The sequence below is a fragment of the Camelus ferus genome, chromosome 16, assembly GCF_009834535.1.
Source record: "Camelus ferus isolate YT-003-E chromosome 16, BCGSAC_Cfer_1.0, whole genome shotgun sequence".
Taxonomy (NCBI): domain Eukaryota; kingdom Metazoa; phylum Chordata; class Mammalia; order Artiodactyla; family Camelidae; genus Camelus; species Camelus ferus.
In genome coordinates, this window is record NC_045711.1 from 35,035,879 (window position 1) to 35,058,456 (window position 22,578).

The 22,578-nt window shown below is 47.2% G+C and overlaps 2 protein-coding genes across 2 annotated transcripts; one reads left to right on the forward strand and one right to left on the reverse strand.

The window, feature by feature from the left end:
* The first annotated feature begins 271 nt into the window (after window positions 1–271).
* Window positions 272–12,015, forward strand: LOC102514790 (RAD52 motif-containing protein 1). The gene is given in 8 exon segments (XM_032457189.1): window positions 272–367; window positions 899–1,078; window positions 5,611–5,733; window positions 6,222–6,387; window positions 8,024–8,071; window positions 8,074–8,121; window positions 9,925–10,010; window positions 11,892–12,015. Coding segments are annotated over 8 exon segments (849 nt in total). The 3' UTR covers window positions 11,994–12,015.
* Window positions 11,183–22,153, reverse strand: NT5C3B (5'-nucleotidase, cytosolic IIIB). The gene is given in 7 exon segments (XM_032457190.1): window positions 11,183–17,542; window positions 17,545–17,695; window positions 18,552–18,608; window positions 18,611–18,757; window positions 19,694–19,764; window positions 20,323–20,472; window positions 21,936–22,153. Coding segments are annotated over 6 exon segments (636 nt in total). The 5' UTR covers window positions 20,417–20,472; window positions 21,936–22,153; the 3' UTR covers window positions 11,183–17,426.
* Window positions 22,154–22,578: the final 425 nt, after the last annotated feature.

Genomic DNA, 22,578 nt, shown 5'->3' on the forward strand with positions numbered 1-22,578 from the left:
TCAACCTTTGGACTCTACCCAAAAAATACACTTGAATAGAAACACTAAACTCCTAAGACCTGGAGGCTGCGGCGCTGTGGGGGTGATGGAGGGGAACTAGAGGCCGAGACCCGCCCAGAGTGGGAGGGGTGAAGGAGCCGTCAGAGCACCGCCCTCGCCCCACCCGCGCCGAGCTGGCCCCGCCCCTCTGGAAAAAAAAGCGCGGGCGCTCTGTGCGCAGGCTCAGTGCTGCTTGCGCCTGAGCTGCGCGTGCCCGGTGCCAATTAGTGGGATGGCAGAGATGGTACCTTTTGCGGTTCCCACCGAGAGCGACAAGACCTTGCTGGTGTGGGAGCTGAGCTCTGGACCCACCACCCAGGCCTTGCAAGTGAGCTGGCAGGTTGGAAGGGAGGGATCGAGAAAGCTGCCCTTACCCCCATAACTGGGAGTACCGGGCCCTGCTCTAGCATCTCGCCCTCCTGTAGTCTCCCCTGAGAGAAATCTTAGTTCTGGGGGCGACCTGAGCAGTCAATTGCCCCCCACAGATTTTTAAAAAATGTTTTATCTACCTATTATTTTATTCATTTTGGTAGCGGGGGAAGTAATTAGGTTTATTTTTAGAAGAGGTAGTGGGAATTGAACCCCAGACCTCGTGCATGCTAAGCATGCGCTCTACCACTGGAGCTATACCCTCTCCTAACCACCACAGATTCTTGAGAGGTTACTCTCAACAGCCAGTGTGTTACCTCCTAATGCTTCTGGAAGCTTAGGATTTCAGAGGGAAACTTGCCCGGGAAATGAGAAGTGTTTGGAGTTGCAACCTCACCGGAGTTGCCTGTGGCGAAGGGCTCGGGGAATATAAGGGAACGGGCAGTTCGTGACATTTCTTGCACGCACGTAGCGTGGGACCACCCTACAGCATTCTCTGTTCACAGTCTTCTCCCAGTTTGGACTTACGTATTCGGTCGGAGCCTCCCCAAATGTGGCGGTGGCCTGTCCTGGTTTCTATGCCATCATCGAGTTTTATTCAGCAAGGGATGCCCGCAGAGCCCAAAAGGCATGCGACCAGAAGCAGCTTTTCCAGAACTCTCCAGTGAAGGTGGGTCCAAATGTGGAATTCCTCGCTCCACAGGGATGACATGATGAATTTAAAAATAATAGGCCAGCATTTATATAGCACTCTGGTTTACAGAATGCTTTCAGATTCATTGCTCCACTGATTCCCCCAGTTCCTCGTTTCTTTTCTTTTCTTTTTTTTAGATGAAGAAACTCAAACTCAGGCTGGTTAAGTGACTTATTTAAGGTTCATGACAAATGTGAAAGCTAGGCGTCAAACCCAAACTTACTGATGTTAAACCCCCATGTCATTTTATGCTGCCCCTTAATTTAAGAAATCTTGACAAGATTCTTGTTTATATTTACTTTTATGTGGATTTTAAATGTGTGAGCTTGACAAACTTTTGTCAGCTGTAACATCTGTAACACCATCATCATCACTCTCAAACTGCCTATTTAGAACTCTCCTTAGTTCCCAGAAAACGGTTAAAATATTTTTTCATGCATTGTAGAAACCTTATTCCATATTAATATGCCATCCAATTTTACTTCCTCAGAGCCCCAGAATTACATTTCATTATGTGCCTCCATTCAGCCACCATTCCTTTTTCAAGGACCATTGAATATGTGAGTGAGGCTTAGATTTCCGAAACCTTTTTTTTATATTTGTATGTCTTCATAAGCCTTCTCTGATTGACTTCTTGATCTAGTTACTTCCTACTGACCTTGCTGCCTCTTATTACCCACATTTCTTCCCTCACTGATTTTAACCTTGATTTAATTTGGGAACTCTCCTCAGATGTGACTCCAGGTACACTACCTCCCACTGCTGTACCCTGTTTAACCCTCTTCAATCCTGGTCCTGCTCCCTGTGATTGAAACGATTCCCTGGCAGACATTCTTTAATTTGGAGTCTATGACCTGCCTGATTCTAGCCTGTGACCATTTCACATAGCCACTCAGATATTATAGATGGTACTGGAAAGATTATGAAACAATTATTTGGTATCATTTCTGAGTAATGAGTTCTTTATCTTTCACTGGCCAGCAAGAACTGTGGCAAGATTATCCCAGGTGACAACTGTCTCTACTACCCAGGACCTCAGAGCCCTCTGAAGCGTCCTAATTGTCCAGAACAACTCCATTCAGGGGCTAGCTTCCATGAGACTCAACTTTTAAAAATCAGTCTTCATTTCTCCTTCCCAGCAGGCAACTTCAGACGGAGAAAGTAATTTCATTTTCTTATTCACCCATTCCTTCATTCATTCACTTAATCAACATACCATCAATCCCCTATTATGTCAAGACTATGCTTGTTTCTGGTAACCAGAAAACAATAAGGTATGGTTTTCTCAAGCACTTAAGGAGCTTATAAACTAGTGATGAAAGATGTACAAACAAATCAATAAAGAATAATGCTTTGGCGGGGTAAGCGGTGGTTCGGCGCAGGGCTCTCTCTGAGCGCACGGACTCAGGCACCTGGTCTATCTGCCCACTTGGGGCGGAGGTCGACTCAGCGCTTAGCCGCGGGCCCCAGACCCCGAAAGGCGGACGTGGTGCCGGCAGTTGAGGCGACTGGGCCAGAGTGGTTACCCGCGGGAGCTACGAGGGAGGGAGGGAGCGAGCCAGCGTCGGGGAGGGGAGGGGGCCGCCCCTGCGCACCCGCCCCGTCCCGCCCCGCCCACCCTTCTCCGCTTGGGAGGAGGGAGGGGGCGGAGCCAATGGCGACAGTGCGGCGCGCCCCGCTCGCTGTGACCTGCTCCCGCCCCTGGGCGGCGGGAGGCTGATGGTGCTGTGTCAGGCGCGCCCGGCAGAGACCCCCGGCTTGGGGAGGCCCGAGGTGGGGCGGGGCATGTGGCGGCGGCCTCCAGCTACCCCTGGGCCAGAGGAGAGACTGCTGACTAGCGGGCGGCAGGCAGAACGGCGGCGGCCGGTGAAGAAGGGCGAGCCGCCGTCAGGCCCCGTCCCTGGCCCTTCCCCGCCTCCTCGCCGCCATCCCCCCCCCCCCCGCGGGGGACCATGTACTCAGCCCACAGGCCCCTGGTGCCCGGGTTCAGCGCGGCCTCTTCATGTTCCGTCAATACCGCATGGGTTCTGGGACTGCCCGGGTCAAGGGTTTGGGGTACGGAGTGCGGAGTAACGTTCATGGGGTATAGTAAGAGAATGGTGGAGGCAGAATAAAGGGAAAAAGTTACAGAGCTTGACTGGGCCAAGTGGTTAGTGATGGCAGGTGGGAGTGTAGCGGAATAATGGGAGTGCGGAGTGGGGAGTAACTGGGGACAGGTGTGGGGTGGAACAGGTCTGCTGCCATTGGAGGTGAGGGGTGCAGAGTAGCTGGCTTCGTTGCATTAATTATAATAGGGTGAGACCTGCTGGTGTGGAATAGAGAGGGAGAAGGGGCTGGGGCTGTGATTGAGTAGTGGGACTAAGGACAGGTCTTGAGAAGAGAGCGAGGCACTGTTTGCTTAGATCAGAGTGCTGTGTTTGTGGTGTGCTTTACAGAGAGAGGGAGAGACCCAGGAACCTGGAGGGTAGTGCACTTGTAATAGAGGAGAACAAATGTGACTATTGGATCTGTTCCTTTAGCTCTAACCACTGTGCCCTGCTTTCTAGGTTTATTGTTAGCTCCTCACCTTTTGTAAATGAATGTTACCTGTAGCCTGTCTGGTAAACAGGAGAGCCTTTTCTCAAGGCTCTGATCTTTCAGGATATTAACACTTCTGCACTTATATAAAGATAACAAGTTGCAGAATAGAAAGTAACCTTTGTTTTCTTGGAGGTTTTGCAGGACCTGGCCCACGTGCACAGCTGCAGGAACAAAGAATTCCTACAGCAAGAAGTTGCAACAGCCAACCCCCCCCCCCCTTTTAATTTATAAAAGGAGACTGTATTCTGACTGGAGGAGGATGGTTCTCCAAGACATTAGTCTGCCATCCTCTTAGCCGGCTTTCCGAATGAAGTCACTATTCCTTGCCCCAGTACCTCGTCTCCTGATTTATTGGCTTGTGCGGCAGCAGAACTAGTTGGGACTCGGTAACACACTGGGGAGGAGTTCAGAACGGGCAGGACCAAAGTCTTGTTCCCGCATTGTCTGCTGGGCCCCTCCTTCCCCACCCAGCGGAAGATGGGGAGGCCCTGATGAGAAAGGTCTTTGTGAAGAGGGGCAGGTCCAGGTCTCCAGAGGCTGTTACGGTTTTGGAGGGCCCAGCAGGCTTCTGGGGCTCCAGTGCCCTAGTGGTAGGGGATGGGGTTGTCTTAGTGACTTGAGTTCCTTCCAGTGTTGTGTTGTTCCTCTTCTGTTGCCTCGATGTCTACTTTTTCTTTTGTCAGCACGTCACAGTGTCAGGTCTTGAGGCCAGTGCCTCACACAGGGGCTGCCCTAGGCCAGTCTTCTGAAGGCATGGGCGGGGGTGGGGTGGGGAGGCTCAGCCCAGGTCAGATTGATCTAGATCAGGGGGAAGCATGGAATGATGGGGTCCAGGGCTAGGGCGGCTCCCTTCTCTCTTCTTGGTCTTCCCCTAGCAGGGGCCTCCTCTGCTGGTTCCACTTCCCCCAGGGAGCCAGCAGTGAGAATGACTCCCACTCCCAGCCTGGGCCAGCCCCAGGAGTCCAGCCAGGGGTGGGACCCAGCATAAGGCTGTCTCTCCTACCACCTAGCTCCTGGAGCAGGAGATTGGACCACTAGGACTGGTCCCCTGGTGAGGGAAGAACCGTCCTGTGTGTATACTCAAGGAAACACCTGGCACTGTTTCTTCCCTGGGCAGAGACTTGTAATGATTTTCTTGTCTGCCCCTTCATCTGTGCCCCTTTTTTTGAAGGAGTTGACCGCATCCTCCCATCTTTTGGGCAAGGAGGCTGGATGAAAAAAAGAAAAAAGAATAATGCTTTGACTTTATTTGTATTATTTAAATTTTTATGAATATGTTTCTATACTACATCCTATCTAAAAATTGAAATAGAGATATAAGAAAAAACTAGCAATGTAAGAGATCCACAGTAATGTGTAAGTTATTCAGAGAGTTAACTTGAGATATTTGCACTCTCAAAGAAGAGTCTAATCTAATGCAGATGATGCTGAAAGAATGCTAATTCTTTTAGTTTATGAAATGTATAGAGGTATGTGTGTTCCTTCTCACAGGGGTTAGTAACTTGGGGAGTGGGGCTGCTACAGATTCAGGTCCTACTTCAGTGGCAGGTCCACTTATCTCTTCTTCAGATCATATTCTCAAGCAGGAGCTACAGGATGACACAACTAAAACAATTTACTTCCTTTGTGTACCCACAAGCCTGTAATAGGCTTCTGCAGGACTTCCTTGGTTCCTTTCATCATCACCTTCACCACCAGAGATCAGGGAAAGCTTCTGATTAATCAGGGGCCATGGAAGTGATACAGAAAAGTATTGATTTAAAAGTAATAACATTTATTTAGGGCTTCCTAGGAACTCATTGCTTAAAATGTGGTCCTATTTAATCTTCACAACCACTCTTATGAAATTGGTATTAGTAAATCTCAGGTGTATCCAAAATAAATCTCTGTGTCAAGCTGTAATATTTTTAGGCTTCTTATGTCTTTAGGTTCGTCTGGGCACCAGACATAAGATGTTTCAACCTAATGCCCTTGCCCTAAGCAGCTCCAGATGCCAAGAATTGGCCAATTACTACTTTGGATTCAATGGATGGTCAAAAAGGATCATAAAGGTAAAGTGTAGATTTTCTTTGACTAACCAGACTCCTTTCAACATTGAAATCCTAGACTTCAGAGAGAAGACTAGAACTGGGTTGTGGGGAGATGTGAGAGACCTCCAAGTGAAAGTGTCTGAGCATTGCCCTGCCACTTAGAATTGATGATAATCTCAATGACTTGGTGGTGTTGTTCCTAATTTTCTCCAGTAGTTGTATGATATATAATAGAAAATAGTTGTCCATATCTAGTAATTCATTTGCAAGTCTTCCTTGATTTTGAAGCAACAGGACACCTCAACTATTAACTGGGCTTGGTGGAGTTTAGATTTTACTTCTAATAACAAAAAATTTTGAAGTCTTGCCTTTAATTTGAAGTCCTGGGTAGGGGTGTAACTCAATGGTAGAGCATGTGCTCAGCGTGCATGAGGTCCCAGGTTCAATCCCCAGTACGTCCATTAAAAAAAAAAAAAAAACAGAAAAACTCATCACCAAAATTCTACCAGCTTCAGGATCTTTCTGACCTTGAAGAAAGGGAAAATGAAGGTATTGTGGCACCACATCAGAAGCAAAGCCTGAAGTTCTGTGCTTTAGAGGTGATGTTAACATCCTATGAAGCCAGGAGTCCTGGAGCTGGCATCGCCGAGGAACCCTTGGACAAGCTGGAGGAAGGTCTGTTTTCCAGTGTGTGGTGGGTAGTGAGGGGGTGGGATTTCTCCTTTTTCCTTTCTTTCTAAAACTTTTTTTTTTTCAGATACATCATCACTCTCGCTAAGCAACTAAAACCCTGGGCAGAGTTTTTCTGCCTTGTGATACAGATTCTTATCTTAGGCGATGCCTGACAGAACCTTTAACTTTAAAATTTTAGAGCTGATTGCCTGTCAAGAAGTTTAGGAGGAGGGAAAAATTCTTTTTTTCCATTTTTGGTTAATAATTTGTTTTGTGCTAAAATAATCCTTTCCAATACAGATTTCTTGTAGCCTTCAGTTATCCCAACAAAATAATCATCTAAAGATTTAAACTCTTGTGTAAATGTTCAGTCCTTTGCCTCCTATACAAGGACTTGAGTGGATAAAGTCAAATGTAGATCCCTAGAAGGGTTTTTCCAGCTGGTACTGAGTTTTTTCCTAGAACCCATGGCAGTTGCAGTTAGGGTTTTAAGTCAGAGGCAGGTCTGTTAGTTAATGGAGTGGAGGAGTGCTGGGAAACAAAATGCTGGAAAACAAGCTGCTGGACAACAAACAGCTAGAAAAGAAGCGACTCCTAAATCTCCATAAGCTTAAAATATTATATTCACACTTGCTTGCTTAAAATGCACATGCTTGCTTTGTTTTAATGTTTTGTGCAGTAGATGACCTATAGCACGTATTATGCTAAGGAAAATTTGTGGTGAGCAATCCTGACGTTGACCATAAGGGCACGAAGGAGGGCAGCTATTTCCTTAGGGTGAAACAATGGACAGTCTTGGAAAGCCAGATCATCCATTAACAGAACTTTGTTCTGGCATGAAAGCATGCTGTTGAACCCAGGGGAAGTATCTGCTATCTTGAAATGTCCTGGAGGCAATGACAGGATTGACTCAGAAATTTTGCATACCCATAGGAGGGGGGTGATTGTTCCTGGAAGGGATGGGCCTCAAATTAATCAGTTAACCAGCAAGCAGAACTTAGTGCTTATCGCATGAAATATCCAAAGCCCCACATCTTTGATCACATTTTTTTCTGAGCTGTATACTCCTGATTAATATGATGCTGACCAAGCTTTCGGCACTCCAGATCCACGAGATGTTGAGTCCCCTGGTCCCATCTTTGTTCTTTACTTTGTCTCTTTGTTTCTTAAGTCTTTCGTCGCCCGTCCTCAGACATGATCCCGAGCTGCACTGGACACAGCAGAGGAGGCTCCACCATCCACCTGAGTGGCTGATGCTCTGGGAGGGGCCAGATCATCTGCACTACCACCAACTCTGTTTCATTGTGTGTTTCCAGCCGTTTAAGCACAGGAGAGCAGGAGTGTAGCTTCAGCTTGTCCATTTGAAATCTGTATGATGTGAGATTTGTGCCACATTCTTGGCTTGCATCTCCCGTCTAGTACTTCAGGAACTTCCAGAATTGATCTGGGCAGTAAAAATGTGCCCTGCCAGGATATGTCTATAACAGAGCCATTCGACCACACGCTTGTGTTGTGCCTACCTTTAGTTGCTCTGAGAATGATCTAAGAATTACAGGTGCATTTTTCTTTTTAAATGTATAACATAAAAATCAGTTATTCAGATAGGCATTTTAAATCAATTTGTTTTTCTTGGATTTAGGGCCATTATCATTACTTATGAAAAGGAAAATAACCCAGAAGCTTGCTATTCAAAGGCTATGACAGATGCATTCCAGAAACTGCTGATTGTGGTTTTAGGTAAGACTTTATTCTTTTCTTTTTTTTTTTTTTTTGAGGGAGGAGATAATTGGGTTTATTCATTTATATACTTGTTTTTAGAGGAGGTGCTGGGGGTTGAATCCAGGACCTCATGCTTGCTAAGCATGTGCTCTGCCACTTGAGCTATACCCTGCCCACTCTAAGACTTTCTCGGTTGTCCTTGAAGTGCTAAAAAATAATGGTCACCTAAAACACTATATATTCTTTCAGTCACTAAATTCTTTCACAGCGGTGGTCTCAAATTTGTTCTCTGGGGCATTTCTGAGAAGAATGACAGCAAGTATTACTGTGTCCAGCGTGCAGATGCAGACCGCCTTGTCCCACTTCACACAGAGAGTGCTCCATCCAGCTCTTCTTTCTCGATCGCTTGCTTATACAGGTTGGTAGAGTGATTATAAGCCTTGGACACATGTGTTTGAGTCCTAACTCTGTCTCTTAGGGTTTTTTAAATGCAATTTTAGGTTTTCTAGCCAGAGAGCTTTGGAGGTATTTATTATCTCTAAGCTGCATTATCGTTTTCTGCAAAATATGGTTAGTAATTCAGCTCATCTCATGGGGGATCGTGTAAGAGTAATGAGATGGTGAATGTAAAAAGCTTAGAACTGTGCCTGGAACATGGTAAGCAGACAAAATATGTTGGCTGTTATTATTATTGTTGTTTCCCTGTTGCAGAGTTTTAGATTTAGTATTAGATTATGTTTTTGGAGTCAATTCAGTTTGTTTTCTTTTCTCATGTGTTGTGTGAATATGATTCTTATAATAAATTAGCTACGTTTTTGTGAGCCTTGAAAGTGGTCATGCTGTTAAATGGCATCGATTGTGTTCCCTACTGAGTTACACAGTGGTGAGAACGTCACAGGCTCCGCCCAAAGGAAACTTTATGATTGTTTATTCCAGGAGCAGAGTCATTCCCCTGCTTCACAGCCCTGCAGACTGAGAGACTGAGAAAGCCTAGTGAAGTTCTCAGAGACCTTACTTGCTTATTAAGAGTTGACCATGGATTGGTCTCAGCCTCCCAGTGCAGGCAGTCCTTCCTGTGAAGGTTGACTTCCCTGGTCACCAGGCAGAATCCCCATCAGCTGTCAACTTTTGATTAACAACCTTTAAGAACCAAACTAAATGTCTGGGTTGTTTACCTGTTCCTAACATGCTGAAGGTATTCCTTACTTGCACTCACAACTCCTTAGACCAGAAAGCCTCGTGACTCTAGTTTGCCTTGAGGGAAGTTGTATTGCCCAAAAGGTACATCGGCCAGTTTCTGCCAGCAGTGTTCAAATGCTTGCTCTCTCTCTCTCTCTCTCATTCTCTCTCCCTTTCTCTCTCTCTCACCCCAAAGCTTTGTTCGTTGTATCTGGTGGAATTTTGGTCCCAAGGAGCAGACAGTAGCCTTGTTTCTAATATGAAGTATCTGTTATAGTCCGATGGTGTCCATCCCAGGTTTGAACTCACTTTGACCCCCACCTAATGCCTTACTATTTAATCATATTATGATTGAACATTTTTGTTTCTGACAGCTTTTACTTCCTGTGTCATTATTTCTCAGTTCTTATTTCTAAGACCATAAAGTTTTTTGAAGCAAGCAAAGTTGGTACTTCTTATATACATTTTCACAAATAGTTGTGATAAATACTGAAGTGTCAGTTGAGGGAACTGCTAGGAAAATGCTCTTATTTTCTGCTTTTAGAAATCAAAAGAATGTCTAATTATTGGGTGCTACCGTTGTATACAGGAAGATTTAGAACAAGAAAAGTTCTGAGCTGACCCTTGTTAACTGTATTTCAGAAAACAGTAAAATGGCTGTGGTGTACAGACCCTGTGAAGAGGTCACAGGTGCTAGGACTGAAGAGGAAGTACGGGATTTAATTCAAGTATGTGGAGATAAAAACTCAAGGGGCACCCAGCCAGTGTCGCCGTAATTCAAAACAACCAGCAGGATTTAGAAGACTTTGGCTTGTCCACTCAGCTCTGTCATCCTTAGGGAAATGTGAAACTCTGAAATTGCTTTTGAGGCAGGGGATTTCTGGGGCTTTTCCTGAAGTCCTGACCCTTGGCTCTGACCCTTTATTTGCAATTTGGAGAGCAGGACTGAGGGCCATCAGCGTGCTTCTGCAGTTGTGGACACAGGAGAAGACACAGGCCTTTTAAAACTCCCCTCAAGCAGAATCCCAGGCATTTAGGAACCAAGTAACTATGGCCTTAGGTTGGATTATGCTGCAGCGTTTGAAAACTATGAATGCCTTTCAAATAAGGTGTGTTGTTACCCAGAACTCAGCATCTCATACATATCTTATGTGAAATATTTTGCTGAAAAACCTTTCTGTAAATCAATTATATGGATGTCCTGAATTAGAGATTAAGTTGTCAAAGTAATTTCTAAAAGAAAATATTAATGAACTGCATGTAAGATTTTTTTAATGAGTAAAAATGTGTTTCGTGTCATTGAGAACTTAATGTGCAGCTAGATTTCTTTTCTAATTATGTAACTCTCCCCAGCGTTGTCAAGTTTGTTATGAAGAGAAGAAAGCAGAGAAAGAAAAGATGGTTATGTTCTGAAAAAGTATTTGAAGTTTTTTCTGCACAAGATATTTTAATTCAATTTATACCAAATTATTTTAAATTCAGTTTAAGTGAGGGACACTTCAGTCATATCCATGTTTGGGCTTTAAAAAGTCTAGCTTCCTGTGAAATGTGAGAGGAAGGGATTCAGTATCGATGCTAAAGTTTTCAGAAAGCCGATTATAACAACAGACCCATTCCTCACTGGCCAATCTTGGAATCAATTCCATTTAAAAACCGTTAAGTGCTTGACACTGGGAATAAGATGAAGCTCCTTCTCCATGGAGTTTAGTGGCCAGAGGGTGTGCCAGATAATTAAAAAGGACTAAAATTAAAGAGATTATAAGGGCTGTGAAGGAAGTAAACTGGGTGCTAGTTGCAGTATTTCAAGAAAATTATTTGACATGCTGACTTCATTGAGAGGGAGGAGGTAATTAGGTTTTTATTCATTTACATATATTCTGTTTCTTAAAAATATAATTTTATTGAAGTATAGTCAGTTTACAATGTGTCAATTCCTGGTGTACAGCACAATACTTCAGTCATATAGAAACATACATATATTTGGTTTTCATATTCTTTTTAACCATAAGTTATTAGAAGACACTGAATATAGATCCTTGTACTATACAATATAAACTTGTTTATCTATTTTGTACATAGTAGTTAGTATCTGCAAATCTCCAACTCCCAACTTATCCCTTCCCACCACCTCCCCCAGTTTATTTTTAATGGAGGTACTGGGGATTGAACCCAGGACCTTGTGCTTGCCAGGTATGCACTCTAACCACGGAGCTATCCCTCCCCTCAACATGCTGATTTTAACATCCTAGGTGTCTTCTGTGTGTGTGTGTGTGTGCACACAGGGTAGACCTCTGAAAAGTGGCATTGTAATTTTTTCTAGACTAACGGCTGTGCTGAGACAAGGTGAGATGGCGAAATTTTCCAGTGCTAATGTTAAGGGCTGTTCACTTGGTTTCCAACTCTTTCCCAGAATGAATTGCTCACCCGCTCCAAAACCCTTCCTGTAGAAATTTTGGAGTCATCACTGATTCAGTGGTAACCCCTAATAATAGAGTGGTGAATTTTATAATCAGACATGGATCCTGAGAGTTTAGAGGACATGACAACACTTTAGAATAACTGTAAATTGTATTCCCCTCCCACTGCCCTAACTGGTACTCATTTTGTAGGTCAGTTACTTTTCTTGGAAGCAGTGTGGCCAAGGGAAGGAAGAATGTCTCTCAGATTTCAGTTTTGAGGAGGAGGAGTTCAGAAGGCCGGAACTGGACTAGCACTTTTGAATTTCCCCGAAGGCCAGGCCCTGTGACTTCCTTGGGAAGCTCTGCACCATCACCCCCACCCCTGCGCTGCTGGAGTCCGGGGCCACTCTGGTCTGCAGCCCAAATCCTGCCTCGTTGTGCTGGGGGCCAGGCCGGGGTTGGAGAGAGGGCCCGGCTGGAGGTGTCAACTTTGCTGGGGGAAGGATGGCCTGGGCCCTGGGAAAAAGCCTGACTCAGATTGGATCTCCACCCTGACCTAATAAAGGTCGTGTCACTAAAGGTGTGTCAGAAATAAAGGGTGGGGCATGAGGCAGGGGAGGGGTGCACATCTAGCCAGGCTGCCGTATCGCTTGGGTTTCCATTCAGCACACCAGGCCAGAGCCCCACTGGCCTGGGTCGCTGTGCCCAAATCGTCTGCAGATCATGTTCCCGTGGCTCTTCTTTGCATGGTAACCATTGTGGGTGCTAGCTATTCCAGGCAGTTCAGCCCCTGGAATGGTCCCTCGACTCTGTCCAGCTGACCTCCGACTCAGAGCCAGGGGACTTTAATTACTCCTTTAATTCCTTCTCTACAGCCCAGATGTTGGCCCCACCTCATCAGGAGTTGACTGAGACTTTGCTTCTATACCCAGACAGGGCTAAAGATGGAGAGCTGCCCGCAGGGCCATATCGAGGTGTGGCTGTCTCACATCAAGAGGGGAATGACAAGCTAACCCAGCATCAAAAGCTCCCAGAGGAGGTTCCAGTGCTAGGCTGGGATCAGAATCAGGCCCCAGCTCTGTCTCCTCGACCCAAAGGTAACATTAAAGCTGTAGATGTAGATCAAGCCGAAGATCACCAGGCATTTGAAATACTTGTCCCACCTCTAGGTGGTAAGAGTTCAAAACCAACAAAGTTTATTGTTTCACCCTGAAGAAAGGTTTAGTTCACCATCGACGACTTGCCAAACAGTTGCACAATGATTATTTGGATTCCAGTATGGATGACTTTTACCCTGAGGAGAACCTACCTGTGGATGTTCTGGGAAGCCCAGATCAACCTCCAGAGCCCCCTGAGGGGGCTGAAATGTCCTCATCCCTGCAGGAGGCCCAAAATCATTGTCCAGCGCACACTGAGGAGTTTGACTCTCCACCCCAGCAAGAGGCTCCTGCTCAAAATTCGCAGTCCCCTGAGAAGGTTGAACCTCTTCCACCCCAAGCAGAGGCCCAGGCTCAGCTTCCAGAGACCACAGAAGAGACAGAACCACCTCCCCTTCAGCAGGGGCTCTGTCTCAGCCTTCAGAGCCCCTGAGGAAGTAGGCGCTTCAGTCTCTCAGGAGGATGGAGGACTTCAGGAGGTTTTAGTTCAACCATTAAGGCATCATGAGGTAGAACAGGAATTTACTGTAACTCAACACCCAGGGTCACCTAAGACACCTTCGCCTTCGACTCCGTCTTCAGGGATGCATTCTGTAACATATACCCCAGAAAAGGAGCAACGAGAAAAGAATTCTTCCACAAGCATAAATGTCTGTGAGCTTTGCATTTGCAGTAATGAGACCTTGTCCTGCGTTGGTCTCAGCCCAGAGGCGAGGCTCTGCAGAGTGCCCGTGCCAGAGCCCAACAGCTACAACGGCACCTTCACCGTCCTGTAAGAATTGCTTTTCCTCATTTGTTCTCTGCATCCTGCCTGACCTGGCAGCCTTTCTTTGAGGTCTTCCTGGGTCTTCCTCATCTCCCTAGTTCACATTGACTGTTTTTACCTTTTGTCTTATAAGCAATTTCTTATCTTCATTTGCCTTCTTACTATCATTCCTTCTTCTCTAGTCTTTTACTTATAATTGCCCTTATTCTTTTTCCTTCTCTATTTTTTACTCCATTATTTAATTTCTTAACATCTACTCTTCTCTCATTTTTGCTCCATCCTCGTTCCAGCACCATGTCCCTCTCCCCATCCCATTGTGGGTAATACAACAAAGTGGTTAAGAATAGAGATTCTGGGGTCAGACTACCTGGGTTTGAATCCAGGTCTGCCATTTGTTAGCTTTGTGACTCAGTTTTCTCATCTGGAAAATGGGGATTATCATAGTCACCATCTCATAGGATTTAGATGAGTCAATACATGTAAAGCTTTTTTATCAGTGCCTAGCATATATCTGAGTGTTAGCCATTATTATTATTTGATCCCTCAGTTATATTGAGAACTCATCTTTACCCTCTGGATTTCTATATATAGCACCCAATTTATGCCCAACCCAAAGCTAAGTACTGTGGGAGCCACAGAAGTATGGCATTGTCTCCAGAAAATGACAGTGATAGGTGGGAAGAAAGGGAATACACCTTAACAAGGAGGTGATGTGTAATTGAGTATTAAAAGAGATACAGAGAGGTGCTGTAATTAACCAGAACCTGGAATCACTGGGGTGTGGAGGTCAGGGGAAACTGCACGGATAAGCTAAAACTTTAGCTGGGATTTAAAAGACTGGCTGTGATTTGTTAGAGTAAAAATAGGGAGTACAGTCTAGGGAAAGATGTGGTTGCAGGAATTATCAGGATTTAATAGATCAATCTAGCTGTAAAGAATTGGGTTAGGCAGCAATGAAAGATATGCTTATGAAAGACCTTGACTGTCACAAATGGGGGTTTGAAAAATATGCTATAAGATACAGGGAGCCATTGAAAATTTTCAGGGAAAAGAGATAAGTGATTAAAATAAGAAGCTTATTTTAGATTCCAGATGTAGTGTGATCTAGAGAGGAAAGTTTGATCCAGGGAGACCAAATAGAATGCTGTAGCAAAATCTAGGAGGAAAGTGAGAATGGGCTGAATTGGAGTGGTTGTGACAGGAGCAGAAGAGAAATCCTGAGAGCACTACAAAGGAAAAACTGACAAGATTTAGTAACTGTCTAGAGTTGGTGGGGTGGGGGGAGGTGTACAGGAAAGAGAAAAATCAAATATGTTGATGAGGAGAATGATGGTGGTACAACAGGTCGAAATACAGTTGGGAAGGAGAGCTTGGACCCTGGGAAAAAGCCTGACTCTGGTTGGATCTCCACCCTGACCTAATAAAGGTCATGTCACTAAAGGTGTGTCATAAATAAAGGATGGGGCATGAAGCAGGGGAGGGGCGCACATGTAGCCAGGCTGCCATATCGCTTGGGTTTCCATTCAGCGTGCCTGGCCAGTGTCCCACTGGCCTGGGTCACTATGCCCAAATTGTCTTTGGATCATGTTTCCACGTGTTTTTTTTTTTTTTTTTTTTTTTTTTTTTTTTGCTGCAGCTCTTTGCTTGGCAACCACTCTGGCTTCTGGCCCAGGGAGTTCAGCCCCTGGAATGGTCCCTGGACTCTATCCAGCTGACCTCCAACTCAGAGCTGGGGGACTTTAATTACTCCTTTAATTCCTTCTCTACAGCCTCATCAGGAGTTGACTGAGACTTTGCTTCCATACCCAGACAGGAATACAGATGGAGAGCTGCCCACTGGGCCGTATCAGTTTGCTGTTCCACGTCAAGATGGGAATGACAAGCTAACCCAGCATCAAAAGCTCCCAGAGGAGGTTCCAGTGGTAGGCTGGGGTTGGAATTAGGTCCCAGCTCTGTCTCCTCAACCCAAAGGTAGTAAAATTAAAGCTGCAGACGTAGATCAAGCTGAAGATCACCAGTCATCTCTACGAGGTAAGAGTTCAAAACTCAGGCTGCCGTAACGCTTGGGTTTCCACTCAGCGTGCCTGGCCAGTGAGGGTCGCTGTGCCCAAATCATGTGCAGATCATGTACACATGCTTTTGGTTCCCATGACCCCTCTTTTGTGTGGCAACCATTGTGGCTGCTCTTCCAGGCAGTTCAGCTCCCGGAACGGTCCCTGGACTCTGTCCCACTGACCTCTGACTCCCCTGGGCTGAGTGAGACTTGTCTTTTGCAATCCTCTAATCTCTCACCTGAATCTCCCCATGCGCTTATCAAGGGGTGCGAAAACCTGCGACCCCACTGAGGAGTCTTCTCCAATCCAACAGGAGTTCCCAGCCCCACTCCTGGAACACATTAGGGACAAAACAACATTCTCTAGCCCAGCAGGAGGCCCCAGCTAGCCTTCAGAGCCACCTCAGGAGGTTGTAGCACAATCTCCAGTGCATCGTGAGTTGACAGTTCCAGCTCTCAAGCTGAAGCTCAGCATTCAAACTCGTCACAGTTAAACCTTTCAATCTGGGCCTCACCATAACTCCAGCAGCTACGATGGAGGGTGAACGTCCTACAGCCCTGAAGCAGACATGTGGGAGAACCCCGCTCAGCCTCTGGGGCCACCTGAGGAGGCTGTAGTACAGCCTTCATGGGTTCAGGCTGTGGCAGCTCCAAGTCCAGTTCAGGGTTCTAACTCAGGATCCAACAGTGCCCAGCAGAGTTGGGGCTGAGGCTTCAGGGCTGCAGCACTCTGGCAAGCTAGGGGGTGGGGCCGCGGAGGGGCGGGATGGCTGAGACGCCAATGAGCAGGGGCACAGCAGCCCTCTAATCCCACAGAGACTGGCCTTGAGACCACCCTGCTTCAGAGCCCTCCCCTTTCCCAGCCCAATCCCCATGCCACACTGACCCTAGCCTTCAGCCTGCATTGCCACTAATGGCCTGTCCCTTCCATTTCCCACCTGTGACCTGGCCCCAGCCCTACCCCCACCCCTCACCAACGGTCTTGCGTAAATGCAGCCTCACCCTGCCTGGGGAGGAGAGCCCGAGGGTCCCCCAAATGCCCTGCCTTCTGCCTTGCCTGCGGTTGACCACTTGGGGCTGGAGAGGAGGGCATCAAGCTTTGACACCCCCCAGGAGGAGTTGAAGGTTACCGGGACCTGCCCTTTGGAGATACAGATGGCCATGGGCAGAGGCTGCCGCAATTAACCGTTGTGTCAGTGTGAAAAGGAGTCCCAAGGATTAGAAACAAAAAAACCAGAGGTCACCTCTAATCTTTCTCGACTGAACTTTTACAAGGCTTCACTCAGCACCTGCTGACTGCAGGCGAGGCCTGGTGGCCCTCTAGTTTGACGCCACGCTGTGCCCCTTTATGACTACTTTTCACCCCGTCAACCTCTGGTCTGTTCTTGTGTTTTTCTTCTCTAAATTATAAACCTACATCCCAAACATCTATTATCTCCCACCTCAATCATGCCCTACAGGTACGATTTAAGAGGACTGGTAATCAGCCCAGCCACTTCCTAAACTATGTCACCTTGGGCAAGGTACTTAACCCCCGTCTCAGTATCCTCATTTGTAAACTGGGTATAACAGTCACAACCTCAGAGTACAACTGTACTGATTAACTGGCTAATGCGACTGGTGTACAGAGAGCACTCAGGAAGTGTGGGCTATGATGAAGTCCCTCTGACCTTCGGGTCATACCACGTGCCGCACACGCAGCTGTAGCCACTGTATCTCTTGTGTTTCCTCTGAGACTATGGCTGTGTCTAACCTCTACTTCTAATACTTCACACAGTGTCCAGCACACAGAAGGCGTTCAATAAGCTATTAACAGGAACTGATGGAGAAGCCGGCCCTGAAGAGCCCTGGTCATTTAGGAAGCCAGTCTTGAGAATGTTCTCAGGAACCCGTCAGCCATAGTGCAGTCCTCCATGGAGTCTCCCAGCAGGAGGATGTTGCTTTTGCCCTGCAGCTGCTGGAAGTAGCTGGAGTTCTCGCACACAGGGCTGTTCTTGTATGTGTGCATGAGCTGGCCCTTGAATACCCCTAGGAAACCCTAAATCATCAAGACAAGGGACAGACAGAAGGGCTATAAGGATCCATCTGGGGCCAGTTTCCCACTGTCTCTGCCACAGAGGAAAGGGAATCCAGAAAGCCATAGATAGTGCCAGAACTTCATTGCAGTCAAAACTCAGGATCAGCAAGCGAGGGCCCGTGGGCTAGATTTAGCCTGTTGGTAAATTACGTTTTACTGGAATACAGCCAGGCCCATTTGTATACATCTTGTCTATGGTGCCTTTTGTGTGCAACAGGGTTGAGTAGTTGTGACAGAGATTGTACTGCCCACAAAGCCTGAGATCTTTACTACCTGGCCTTTACAGAAGAAGTTTACACCCCCTGGTTTAAACTAACAGGGACCATCAAATATTGTCAGTCACCTCCTCTGGCGGAGGCACATGGCCTGTGATGCAAGCACTGCTCCAGCTCACCTCAGCTGTGGGCCACACCCTAACCACGGGTCCAAGGGATGAAAATTCCAGCCACTGGTTTTAAGGGGAAGAAGTCAGAAGATGGGCAAGTCAGAGCAGCCCACCTCTAGCTCCAGAAAAACAAGTCCAAGCCAAGCCCTTGAGTACCTCGGATGGCACATGATCCACGACAGTGACATGGAGCCTGGGTGACCCCTAAACTAGGTCCTCCCTGGCAGAGAGCTGACTGTTGTCCAAACACCCAAAAGTGGGTCCTTCAAAAGTAACTGTCTTTAGATGGCATTAATTAATAAATCACTGTCCAGGAGGAAAGAAGCCAGCCTGCCTTCCCCTCCCCCACCAGGGTTCATGTTTAGGGAGAAGCCCCCCAGCTGGCGGTCCCCACCCCTCTCCCAGGCCCTGCCCAAATGAGATTTGACTCACGTTTTCATCAAGCTCCATGCAGTTAGCCACAATGTGGATGCTGGGGTGAAACACTTTTTCATCTGCTGGATAATTTCTTCCACGATATCTCCAATGCCCGTGGAGAAGATGAAGAGCGGAATGCTGTTCTGGAAGAGGGTGTTGAAGAACATCTTGTACCCATTCCTGAAAAGAGATCAATGGGTTCTGAAATGGCACTGCCTCTGCTACTGTTCTTTATTTTCTACTTGGGTTACTTTAAAAAAATTTTTTTAAACATTTTAAATTGAGGTACAAAACACATACAGTAAATGGTTAAAGTGCACTAATTTTACAAGTTCAGCTTAATTAATATTTACATATGTATACCCCCAAGTAATTACTAACCAGATCAATGTTCCTTAGTGTCCCTTCCCAGTCAAAGCCATTTTGACTTCACATCACCATTGATCAGCTTTCCCTGTCCCTGAACTTCATATAAATGAGCCCCTATTTTTTTGTTTGTTTGTTCCTGGATTATTTTGCCTTAGGAAATACAACCAGGCAGCTGTCCTGGGGCAGCTCTGCAGAGGAATACCCCAAACCGCCCCGGGCACTTACTGGGTCTGCACGTGTCTCTACTCCCCTGGCTTTCCGTGAGCTAGCGTCTTTCCCCAATCAGGACACAATCCTTGAGGGCAGGGACCCGTGTTGACTCCTTCTAAGTGCCCTCAACCCTCCTCCAGTAAAGAATGCTCCAGCAGAGAGAGCTGCGCTGTGAAGGCTACGGATGATCAAGGGTCCCAGGCTGGCCAGCTCGTGTCTGGGTAAAGAATGCCAGTCACCATGGGGACTTGGAAAGTCTTTTTACCATTGGGAACAAGGAGCTAGATACTGTTTGTTCTAGGAGATGGAGCCCTGGTCATATTCGCACCATACCCACTACTGGCAGACTCCTTCTGAGGAAACATTCAGGGGTAGACAATCCCCTGGCTGTGCCCAGAGAGGAAAAAGAAGACCTTCTCCACGTCAGCTGCTCACGGTGCCATGTCTCTTCTGACTCTTCCAGCAACAAACTCCACTCCACTCCTTCCCAGCCTTCTCTTCTGTGAGCAAACCCATTCCAAACAGTATGGCAGAAATGTTTTCCAGAGCAGGCAGCTCACCTGAGTGTTGCATCGGACTCTCACCACCGGGGCTCTCTGAAAGCCCTGGACCTTCTGCTGCCATAGGAGAGCATGCACTTTGGTCCACCCGGAAACAGACGCCCCACAAACCCCCCAATTCAAACCACTAAGTCAAGTGTCCTCTCCCATCTCAGGGCTGTGTCCCCTCTGGAAGTTCTGATGGCAGAGGAGGCCTCTTTTCCCTCAGAGCCACTTCCTGAAGAACCCTGGCTGTCCTTAAAGGAAGAGGGTGAGACAGCAACACAGCACAGTCGAGACGAGAGCTGGCGAGATGACACTGAGGTCAAAGCTCTCCTGAGTCCCTTCCTCTGTGACCCCACTCTCTGGAGAACTGGGGCTTTGCCCAGTGACACTGGCTTCCTTAGGAGGGTTATCGCCCCAAAGCACTTAATACCCCAAACCAAAGGGCTTCTAACTCATTCCAAAGATTCTCCGTAAGCCCCCTACTGTAGCCACAGCCACAAGTAACGCTGGCTGTGTCTGGTCAGTTAGCTATAACACCTGAGCTTGTGGCTTTCGGTAAGGTACAGGAGCTTGCTCCTCAACAAAGCTCAGGAAAAACAGACCCTCTCCCAGACCAACCCACTGTGAAAGCTAGCGGCGTTTCACCACCACCATCACTTACCATTCCACCATGTGGGGCAAATTCTCTTTGATGGTCCAGTGTGGGTCAATCTCAACTGGGTAATAGTGGTGAAGGAGTGCTTTGAGCTGCGACATCCAAAATGAAGAGAAAAGCCAGTAGTCCACATCAGGTTTTCCCCAGCAGAGGCTTACTGTGCAGTGTGAGAAAAAAAATCACACCTAGATGTGACTTCATGTAATGGAGTGACTGGATCTGCACAGCTGAACTTCCCTCTGCACTCACCCTGAGAAAGTGAGGTCCAAGCATCAACCATATAAAGAGCTTTTGCTCTCAGATGAGAGGTTATTAGGATTTTGCTGCTGTGGCTGTTACAAATTAGCTCAGCATCACATCAGCACTTAACCAAGAAGAACTGATTTAATATTGTATTTCCCCAAATAGGTACACTTCCTCAGGTGGTAGGTAAGATAACTTTGGAGGGGGGGAAATGGATAAAAACACTATTCATTTGAGTAATTTTGGATTCATTTCAATGTTAGAAAAAGAAGGAAAACTAACATATCAAACTCATGCTTTCATAAAAGATTGTTTCTTTTTCAAGTTAATTACATTCAGGTCTTTAAAAGCAGGGCAATTTACACAGATATGGCAGAAATCACGCAAGTGAAACTGGAAGGCTGTAGTTTGGGACGCAGCATGTTAGGGGGTAACTGTCACACTGCCAACGTCAGGTGGACCACCTTCACGGGGAGCATCTATGTACCTTCTCTGGTTAAAGGTCTCCTTCCACATGCCAGGAACTTCCACACTCTAGGGAAGCCACTACAGGGATCACGTGTCACACGGGATGGGTCAGTAACAATACCCAATAAAAATGGGAATTGATTAAGTAAAGAATTCTAATTTTAATATATGCATGGTCTCAAAATATGAGAGCAAATGGAATCCCCAATCATCAGTCCAAAAGAGGGTTAAATACCAAGCTTGTCGAAGACAGAAAATTCCTTAAATGTGTTAAGATTCTCAATGTTTTCTTGTGTGAGAATTTTTCTAAAAATATGAGAATTCAACAAGAATATAACTGTTGAAAAAGGAAAAGAAAGAATTCTTACATAAATTTTGCCTTTATTAATTTCTTCAGGAACCCATCAGCACCAAGAATCTTAGTTTTCCCTAGCTTCTTTATCCTAGACAGAGCATTCAAACCTACTGTCTTATTTGTGGACGCAGCTTTCTGGAGGTTGCTAAAATCAGGGATGGGAGAAACCAAAAAAAGTGACTTGCCAAAGGTACTCAGTTACTGGAGAGGGAACCTACTTTAAGCTAAAAGTGGCATCCCCTGGTGGGAGGGAAATAGTTCAGTGGGAGAGCACCTGCTTAGCATGGACCAAGTCCTGGGTTCAATCCCCACTAACTCCACTTAAAAAAAAAGTGTTAAAAAAAAAAAAAAAAAAAGGGCATCTCCAGAGAGACAGACAGGCTTTAGAAACATAAGAGCCTCCCCAGCCATCCCCCAACCCCACCCGGCCGCCCCCACCTTGCCCCCGGCGGTACTTGTAAGCGGTCTCCCCCGCCCCTGCGGAGGGCGCCCACAATCTCCTGCACCAGCCCGGGCTGCCGCATCAGGACCGTTGCCTTCATCAAGGTGCTCACCTGTCCCGAGACCGGAGAGAACGGCTGACCCCGGCACGGCGCTGAGCCCATGGGGAGCCTACTGGCCGCGGTGACGCGGCGGGACCCGGGTGGCCCGCTGTGGGTCTCGGAGAGCCCGAGGCTCGGGACCCGCCCTACGCCGGTCCCCTTCTTTCGCCTCGCCTCCTCCGTCATGGCGCTCAAACGCTGGTCTGAGGCGTTGGGCCAACGGCCGCCTCGCGGCCGTACTGCACAGGCGTCGCCTCCCGCCTGGGCGGGGGTGGGCGTGCCGGGGGGGGTGGGCGTGCCGGGGGCGGGCGTGCCGGGGGGGGTGGGCGTGCCGGGGGTGGGCGTGCCGGGGGGTGGGCGTGCCGGGGGTGGGCCCGCGGGCTGCAGGCCCGCCTACCCGCAGAGCCGCCAGAGGCAGGCGGCCTCGCGCGGGTGGCGCGGCGCGCTAGGTGAAAACCCTGTTGGAGGGCCCTATGTTGAGGATGGAAAGGGTCCCAAGAGGTTGGGGTTCCGTGGTTGCCACTCTTTCTAGAGCAAAAATCCTAGCCAGAGCGGTCATTTCCAGGCTTACAGTTTGCATAACAAAAGAGCTGCATGATGGGAGGGGACGTGAAAGAGCCATAAAGGGAGTTCTGTTGGACGTCCAGAAAGTGCT